Source organism: Etheostoma spectabile, chromosome 7 (assembly GCF_008692095.1).
Source record: "Etheostoma spectabile isolate EspeVRDwgs_2016 chromosome 7, UIUC_Espe_1.0, whole genome shotgun sequence".
Classification (NCBI taxonomy): Eukaryota; Metazoa; Chordata; class Actinopteri; order Perciformes; family Percidae; genus Etheostoma; species Etheostoma spectabile.
The window spans coordinates 21,402,529-21,412,578 of NC_045739.1; the positions used below are offsets into that span (position 1 = coordinate 21,402,529).

General features: G+C 40.3%; 1 protein-coding gene across 1 annotated transcript in view; it reads right to left on the minus strand.

Annotated features, from left to right (window-relative positions):
- lamb2 (laminin, beta 2 (laminin S)) overlaps positions 1 to 10,050 on the minus strand; it is a 48,677-nt gene that overhangs the window by 19,675 nt on the left and 18,952 nt on the right. Inside the window, 6 exon segments of the mRNA XM_032519758.1 lie at positions 1 to 103; positions 201 to 321; positions 446 to 648; positions 3,504 to 3,567; positions 4,543 to 4,731; positions 4,889 to 4,962. The exon segment at positions 1 to 103 is cut by the window's left edge and continues 4 nt beyond it. Coding sequence (XP_032375649.1) covers positions 1 to 103; positions 201 to 321; positions 446 to 648; positions 3,504 to 3,567; positions 4,543 to 4,731; positions 4,889 to 4,962 — 754 coding nt within the window.

Genomic DNA, 10,050 nt, shown 5'->3' on the forward strand with positions numbered 1-10,050 from the left:
TTGTGCTGACAGTCGTCACACACTCCTCCGCTGACGTTTCCCATTGCCAAATACACCGCCATGTCAAAGTGGCACATGGTTGAGTGGCCATTGCAGTTACACTCTAGAAAAAAAAAAATCCATTCAAAAAAATGTAAAATAGATCTGTGATGTATTTGCACTGCACCAAATGCCCCCTTTGCTTCCTCCCCTTAACTCACTCCTGCAAGCGTTGGTGTTGCGCCCTTCAGCTGGTCTCCAGGGAAGGTCGTTGTGGAAGTCATCACATTGCTCGCAGTTCAAACCCTTGGTATTATGGTTGCACACACACCTGCCGTGAACCTTAAAAGGAGATAAGAGGGGGATTTAAAGCAATCTATATGGGATGAAGAAACAAACGCTTTGAAATTGTGAGATAAAACTGGAGTTAATTAGAAGCTTGTACTGTAACTGAAGACTCACTCACCATTCCTTCTATATCATCCCTGATGCCATTGATGGGGGCGCACTCTGAGGCGTGGCCATAGCAAAAGCAATTTCCGCGAACAACAAGCTCATATATGGCGTAGTAATACTTTTCTTTGATTTCAGCTCTCGGGTCCAGCAAGTTGTCTCCCAGTGTGTGAAGCTTGGTAAAGTTCACTCTCAAGTTAGTGATCTTCAGCTGGTCTGTTAGGGGAAAAGACAATAAGAGAATTAGTAAGAGAAAAGCAGAAAGCAGAATACCGTTTTTTCATGTTTAGTCAAGTTCTCAGTTTTATGAAAGCTGGAAGTCTCAAAGATAATTTTTTGGGGCATTTTTAGACCTTTATTTTCACAGGACATATAAAGACATGAATGGGGAGAGAGAGGGGAATGTAATACAGCAAAGGGCTGCAAGTCAGAGTCTAACCCACGGCCACTGCATCAAAGAGGTAATTATTATTATTATTATTGAGGTAAAGGATGCAGTTAAAAAAACATATACGCACACACACACAAAAAAATTTGCTTAACAAAATCCACCTTTGCAACAGCAAGAGGAGGTCAAGGCCGGTGGAGCATGACAGAACTGACTGTGGGTCAAAGCATTATGAGTGAACAGTTAATGATCTAGGATAGTCTGAGGTTTAGTTAGTCCTCAGAGTTTTTAGGCAACTTGAGGCTACATTGAATGGTGATGTGTAAAATTATTTTCATCATGCCATACCTATAATGTAATATACTAGGTGCATGTGTCCTGTCTACATTTAAATATATGAATCATCTTTATATAAAAGTAATGCTGTTTTAGTTTTGTTACACACAACATATCTTTGAGGATTGCACATGCAACACCAATATGCATCCATAAATAAGATTCAGCATGGATGATGACAATGTTAGGCATATTAGTTTTGCAAGTACTGGAAAATGTCAGACATTGAACTGCTGGAGGCGCTAGATGAAAAGTTAGGGGATCACCAAAAGTATGGAGTTACCCTCCAGGCATCATCGATACCTGTAGACAATTCCATGGCAATCCATTTACTGGTTGTTATGATAGTGTGGACCAAAGTAGTGGACTGACCGACCAATTGACAATAAAATCCATAGAGCAATACAACTAGCATGACTAGTACATATTGCAAAGCAAAACACCAGAAACATCACAACAATGAGAAATGACTGGAGAGTTAATAAGGAACTGTAGTACTGAGTCTTGAAATGGTTCTACCCACATCCCGCCTCTTTATCCTCCTAAACTATTTGGAGGGAGTTCATACTAGAAAGAAAGATAACTCCTTTCCAGAGAGAATGTCTGTCAATCTGCCGGAAGAGCTGTGGTCAGAACATCCTCCGCTCTTACAGTCCAGCTGTTCACCTGTAGTCATCAACACACACACACACACACACACACACACACACATGCAGATGTACTTAAACACACACGAGCATACCAACACACTTTACACACATTTTCACATCACACACACACCTTTCCCTTCTTTGTCATAAACAATGACTGGCACTCACTCCCAAGGTCCTACATTTCCATGCCAACAGCAGAGATAATATGCCTCTAAAAAGGTTTTAGCTTTCTGAGTTTCCTGTCATTTTAAATCACGGTGGAGTGGAAGACGGGGCTTTATTTTTGTCCATACTCTGACCCTACCAGCTGACTTTATCTGCAGTAATAGAATACCTCTCTGACTGACAAGAGCTAATCCCTCCAGCTCCACTGCCCTAAGACTGTCTGGTTCTCCGTTCATTAAACTGGCACCAGCAGCCAATAGCAGTTCCTGTTTGCAGTGTACCCATGGATGTACAGACTACAATCACCAGATTAGTTACTGGTTTTAATTTAAAATGCCAATTTTAGGAAATGCTGGTAATAACTTACAAAGAATGTTGCACTTCAATTCTTCCCAGTCTGTAGTAACACAGAAGAGGCTGTGTATTAACCCCAAAAGGCTATCAAATGCTTTAGTCCATAGATGGTTGGGGTTAAAGTCAGGGCTGAGATTTGGGAATAAGGTCCGCCAAGGGAGAGGGTAAGGTTTGCCTAAAAGTCTAAACTCAGGGCAAAGGTCCCCATTTCTCACTCAAATGATGCAGAAAGAAATAGTGACTTTGGATGTTGATTTATTGTTTTGATAATGGCCGGCAGGAAATATTTCTTGCTCAGCTGTGAGGGGGTCAGGAAGATATTCAACAACAGAACAAGACAACTCTGCTGCTACATTGGAAAACAAGTTTGGGTTTCTGGGAAAAGCTCTCATGTCCTGCCAGTCTAAACACGAAGGCTAGGACAGTGAGGCTGTGTGGGAGAGAAACAGCTGCTTTTCACATCTCTCCATACAGCAGGGCATGTTTCACACCCCAGAGAGAGGGGCTGTTACAGTCCGTAAAGTGTCACAGCTGGATAACAAGAGCTAATTGTGTTGGCCACAGTTTGATTTATGGTGACAAATGTGACTCGCAAAGGAAAATGACAGCACTTTCTATTATTATTAAACGTATAAGTTTTTTTCACAAGAGCCTATTTTGCGCTGTACTTCAGCTGGTTGTAGAGCTTTTATAACCTCTTACATCAAAGAGCCCTCTGCCTGCAAAGCCACATTTACACACACCGAGATGACACATCTATACTCAGATGAAGAGGACACGGGATTTTATTTCAAGACTGGCCAAGACCACAACTACAGGGATTTCGCTAAATTGCCTTTGCATTGTCTGATTTAGGCCTATGTGTTAGAACTTGCAAATGCAACCATTAACTTGGCTCATGTCTAATTTGAAATTTGTTACTGTCAACCCCCCTGTCCCTGCCCCCTTTACAAACACTCCCAAGAAAGTGAATGAGGGAGACAGGAGAAGAAGCTCTGGCTGTCTAACACTAATCTGGCTTCGGTCTTGACTTGGTCTCGATACACTCTGTTCTTGGTGATGACTTGGTCTCGGTTTAGGTGGTCTAGACTACAACAATGGATTTTAAAAAAAAGATGTTACCCTGTGATGTTATACAACATCAATCTGCTGTTAAAAATATGAGCGTGACCTACTCTGGATGCTCGGGCTGTATGGATCCTCAATACTGATGGCTGGATCCAACACTCTGTAGATGACCTAGGCCAAGACACACATATTAAGCACACACATTAAATATTTGTACTATCTGAGACTTGAAATAACAATAAAATAAGCAGTGAGGTATGCAGCATGAGTGTGAATCAGACTTTGCACTTTGTGGTCTGCATGCCTTAGCAGTATTCAGTTTGTGGACTACAGATTTGTGCTGGGGTTATTTAAGAGCTTCTTTGTCCTCTCTGTTTGTATGTTGTCCTTTCAGTCAAGTTTTTAAAGGAACAGCTTGACAATTTTAAAAATGCATCCTGATGTCTGACAGTGGTATTGATCTTCTCTTTTATTCTTGGCAAGAAAGCAAATAAGCGTATTCTCAAAATGTGGAAATATTCCTTCAGGCCAAGTCATTTGGGTGGCCATCAGAAACTTAATTTCAATTAAATTTTACACAACAAAAACATTTATTCTAAGTTTCAGTGTTTATCTGTTTAAGGTCTCATATTGTAAAAAGGGATATTTTCTTGAATTTTTATTAGAAAGCAGGTTGAGGTGCTATGTAAATACTGTTAAATTGTCAAAAGAGAAATGCGCACAACCCGTATTCAGAAACTGGGCCTTCAAACGAGCCATCAGGATTTCTGTAAGGTTGTGATATCACAACTATTCTATATATAGGTAGAAAGTGCTGCTACAGTGCCGTTACAGTCATTCCCCAGCTGCAATGATGGTGCAGAGATTCAGAGAACGCAGATGGGGAAGACCGGGAAATGCTGACCAATCAGAGCAGACCGAGCATTTTTGTGAAAAAAGACACAGGTGCTAAAATGGAGCGTTTCAGACAGCGGGCAAATATAGGTATATTCAGACAGACAGTATGAGAAGTGTTTTTTGAACAATAAAGCATGTATGAATGTTCTAGTAGAAACCCAAAATACAAGTATGAACCTTATAATGAGCACAATATGGTTCCTTTAAACTATCTATTTGACCTTTCCTCTTCCTTAATCAAATGCTCACCTCTCCCTCTGTTGACGGCTCAATGTCAGAGTAGCGTGACTCACAGATGACATCATTAATGTTACGCAAAGGACCCTGGGAGACTCCGGGAAAGGTAGTAGCGCAGTCGTGGGAAAAGTAGCGGTAGACCTTCCAGGTACGACCAAAATCTGCCGACCGTTCAATCAGCATGGCCGCTGGACGAAAGGTCTGCAAGAGAAGAATGTCTTAACAAACATTCTGCAGTGTTTTAGCTTGCCTAGTCCATTTAGTTAAGCAGAATAAGTCCACATAGAGCTGTAAGTATGTGTTTTCAGCTACTTGGTGATACAGCTCAATACATTGTTGACAAGAGCTTTTATCCTACCTTAAAAGTCATAATCAAGTGAGTATAATGAAACTCAGCTTCCAGATCCAGCTGGATAAAGACATCGGACTTTCCTGGGAGACAAAGTGACAGACAGAGAGACCGATGTTGTGTTTTAACATAAAGCCAACATTTTCATACATTCATACAACATTTATAACCTGCTTGCACTTGTTTTCCATCTATATCATCAATTTGTGACAAATGGATGACAGAGAATAATGGCAAGCGGCAGTAAGTGAAGTAGCAACCATGGTTTGAGGAATGGCAGCTTGACAGGAAAAGGCATTCACTCTTGGCAGGAGAGCATGTCAGAAAAGCCCACACACTTCCTGAGTCGCAGAGCACCAAATATTCTGAAGGACCACTTTCACTCTTGTTCTCTGTGTTTTATGTTACATGTATACAGCACAAAGCCAAGAGGTATTTCCCTTTCCTGCATACTGATGCATTAAAAGTGGCACCACATGAAGTTCATATTTTGCAATTTAGCTCTCAACATAACTTTTAAACTGGTGATTTGAAGACAAACCACAACACAGCTCTTTCATATACACATGCAAAAGAAAAAAGGACTAAAGTAGAATGTTTTGATACCTACTCAGTTACATGTTTCGCAAAAAAGCACATGCCTACACACATCAATGTATCCTGGGGAATCACCTTTACAACATTTATAACTCGCAGGTAATGACAGTGTGAATGTGTGTGGCACATAGTACTTACTTAAAAGCATGTTAGTAAAAGGCCAAACCAGAGTTGGAGAGCATTAGGAAGCAAATGCTGCAACTGGTATCCTATATAACTTTATTTAATGCAATCCCTAAAAACTGGTCCAACCAATGGTAAACTAGTGTGAGCTGTGACTACTGAGAAGAAACTTTTAATTAAAAAAAAAAAGATAAATATAATTTAATTGTCACTTCTAGCTTAGAGGATGTTTCCCAAATCAACTGGAGTTTAGTATTCCAACACAAAGAAAGCAGAAGGTGAGGGACATCCGTCCAATCTTCTGGCGGCATCGGAACTGGCTGTTGGTAGCCAAGAGTGTGGAGTAGCTCATAACTAAGAATTAGTTTATTTAATGGATAAGCATTGACTCCAACTAAACAGATCATTTTTGTAGTTAACTTCCTTGATTTCTATGGTTTAGCTAACCAATGGGTCAAACTAGAACAACACTTACATGCATCCATAATCAAACACAAATCAACAGTTGACAATGCACAGGAGGGAAAAAAGATGGAAAAGAAAGAGAAAAAAAAGGGTGCAACTCAGAAAAGAGGAAGATGATAAGAGGCAAGGCAAGGCAGCTTTATTTGTATAGCACATTTCAGCAACAGGGCAATTCAAAGTGTTTCACAAAATCATTAAAACAGATAAAACACAAGTACAAACAGTTAAAAGTCATAAGCATTAAAAATCATAAGACACATGAATAGACAGTTAAAAACAAATAACATTAGGACACATAAAACACAAGAATAAAAGTTACAGTGCAGCATAAGAAAGAAATGAGCATTAATTTAAAGAAAGGCAGCACAAAAAGGAAGGTCTTCAGCCTTGATTTAAAAGAACTGAGAGTAGCAGCGGCATCTACAGGTTTCTGGAGTTTATTCCGATATGAGGAGCATAGAAACTGAAAGCTGCTTCACCCTGTTTAGTTCTGATTCTGGGGACAGAAAGTAGACCTGTCCCAGATGACCTGAGAGTCTGGGGGTCATAGTGTAGTAGCAGATCAGAAATGTATTTTGGACCAAACCGTTAAGGGATTTATAAACTAGCAAGAGTACTTTGAAATCAATTCTTTGAGACACAGGAAGCCAGTGTAAGGACTTCAGAACTGGAGTGATGTGATCCAGTCTCTGGTCTTAGTGAGGACTCGAGCAGCAGCGTTCTGAATCAGCTGCAGCTGTCTGATTGATTTTTTAGGGAGACCTGTAAAGACCCCGTTACAGTAGTCAAGTCTACTGAAGATGAAAGCATGGACCAGTTTTTTCCAAGTCCTGTTGACACATAAGTCCTTTAACCCTTGATAGTTCTTTAGGTAGTAGGCTGACTTTGTAATTGTCTTAATGTGTGCTGTTAAAGTTCAGGTCTGAGTCCATGACTACACCAAGATTTCTGGCTTTGTCTGTTGTTTTAACATTGTTGTTTGAAGCTGAGCGCAGACTTTTAATCGTTCCTCTTTTTTCCCAAAAACAACTACCTCAGTTTTTCCTTCATTTAATTTCAGAAAGTTCTGGCACATCCAGTTGTTAATTTGTTGTTGCAGTTAGTCTTTTTGTATTTGACTATAGTCCCTGGCGATAAGGTTATGTAAATTTGTGTGTCTCCGCATAACTATGGTAACTTATTTTGTTTTTCTCCATAATCTAGCCGTGGAAGCATGTAGATGTTAAACAGAAGAGCCCCAGAATGGAGCCTTGCGGAACTCCGCACGTCATATGGTACGCTCAGATGCTAATTACCTATTGACACAAAGTATCCCTATTCTTAGGTAGGATTCAAACCAGTTTAGTCTGAGCCAGAAAGTCCTACCCAGTTTTCCAATCGGTTTAGTAATATGCAGGTCACCGTGTCAAATGCAGCCTGAGATCAAGTAAATCTAAGATTGAAATTTGCCATTATCTGTGTTAAGGTGGATGTCATTAAAGACTTTGACAAGAGCCGTTTCAGTGCTGTGTGTTGTCGGAAACCCACTGAAAGGTATCAAAACTGTTGCTTAGTGACAAGAAAGGTTGAGTTGTTGAAAGACTACTTTTTCAATGATTTTACTTAAAAACGGAAGGTTTATATTGGCCTATAGTTGCTCATTAGTGACTTGTCTAGGTTGTTCTTTTTAAAGTGGCTTGATTACTGCAGTTTTCAGGGCCTGGGAAAGATACCTGAAAGAAGAGATGTGTTCACAATCTGTAGAAGATCAGAAGTCAAACAATTGGAAACATTTTTGAAAAGTCCCGTTGGTAGAATATCAAGGCAACAGGTCGAGGTTTTCAGATGTTGAATAATGTCCTCCAGGTTTGTGTGGTTGATCGTGTGAAATTCTGTCATATTGGTTTTGCTTGAACACTGTGACAACACATATCCTGAGCTTGATATGGAGGCACTGACTGTTTGTCTAATCTTCTGAATTTTGTCTTTGAAGAAGGAGGCAAAGTCATTGCAGGCCTTGGTAGATAAAAGTTCAGATGCTACTGGTACTGGAGGGTTTGTTAACCTATCAACAGTAGCAAACAAAGCACGGGAATTATTATTGTTTCTAGAGATAATATCAGAGAAGAAGGACCTTCTTGCATTCCTCAGTTCCAAATTATAAATGCGAAGTCTCTCTTTATAGGTGTTATAATGGACCAGGAGATTTGTTTTCGCCACCTTCGTTCAGCTTTCCTACACTCTCTTTTTTCTGTTCTCACCAGTAGGACATTTCTCCATGGAGATCTTTTCTACCAGAGACAACTTTGACCTTAGTGAGCAATGGCACAATACATTTTTAATTTTCCAGTTGAATTATCTACAAGCTCACTACTGAGAGCCCAGAGAGGGCGGGTGTGGAGGAGAAAAGCTGAAATAAGTTTCACTGGTGTTTTCAGTGATATACCGTTTCTGATAATCTTTGTTTGGACACTTTTGGGCACAGAGATAGTGCCGTTAAAGAAAACACAGAATGATCAGAGAGAGCAACGTCAGTCACCACAACCTTGGAAGTTCAGACCCTTTGAGACATCAAGTCCAGAGTGTGTCCCTTATGTGGGTGGCTCTGTCACATGCTGATCAGTCCATAGTTCTCAAAAACACAACACAGTTCTTTGGTCCCCCTGTCCTGGGGGTTGTCAACATGAATGTTAAAATCACCCGCAATGATTACACAATCAAAGTTAATACAGATTATAGACAGCAGTTCAGTGAAGTCATCAATGAAGGTTGCACAATATTTAGGTGGCCTGTAGATATTTAGAAACATCGCTTGAGGGGAAGATCTTAATTGAAGAGCAACATATTCAAAAGAAGCAAAATTTCCATAACATATTTGCGTACAGTGGAATGAGTCATTAAGCAAAATGGCGACTCCACCTCCTTTCTTATTCACTCTATTCTCGCTCATAAAACTGAAGTTAGGGGGAGCTGACTCGATGAGAACAGCAGCGCTGTTGTTATGGTCTAACCAGGTTTCAGTTAAAAACATAAAATCTAGATTGTGTTTGATAATAAAATCATTGATTAAAAAGGATTTTCCTGCCAAAGACCTGACGTTTAGTAAGGCTAGTGTTAGTGTGTTTTCATTTTTTGGGACAGGCTGTAGCTGACGAGGAATGGATGCTAAATTTGCTAAGTTTGCAGTTAAGTGCTTATTCACCATTCTTTTCCTATTACCTATCACAACATAAATTGAGGAAGAGTTGAATCCACAGGGCCCGGGCTTGTCTTTGAAAAAGTCATGAGTGTCTCTAGGCCTGGAGCCAAGGCCCGGCACATATCCCGGCACATATCATAAGAGAGAGCGAGAGAGAGGACAATTCAAAGAGTAAGCCTAGCTGATACAAAAATCATATGAAATTGAAAAGACACTCACTTACAGTGCTTTATAATGCCTGCCTGTATGCACGTGATCCCATGAAATTGTAATTCCAATTAATAAGTGCACACAATCAAACCTCTGTAATCCACATCAAATAAGCCTACTGTGCCACCACCCCCATGGAAATGCCACAAAGATGCCATGGAAAAGAAGTAGCAACCATAAGTAAAAATAGGCACTCTACTTCCTGTCCCCCTTCTTCTTCTGTTTCTCTCTGTTCTATTATGGGTCATCAACATCACTCCATCATAGCAACATGGCTTGCAAAAAGCTGAACTGAGCCTTGTGTCCAACTCAGAGGTTTACAGTCACTTCATTGTCATTGTGAGCAAAAATACATATTTTCCCTCTCCCTGTCCTGACCACTGTCTCTTGCTAAGTCTTGAATAATCCCCCAACTTTCACTTGTATCTTGCCATCAGAGCTTATACTTTTTTAGAGCTTTCTCCTTTTCCAGTCATCACTCTTCTCTCCCTCGGATGAGATGCCAGAGCAGGACCTACTCTGTTATTAAGCCCATCTGTGTCTTCTGTGGCTACTCAAAATGTGTGTGTGTGTGTGTGTGTGTGTGTGTGTGTGTGTG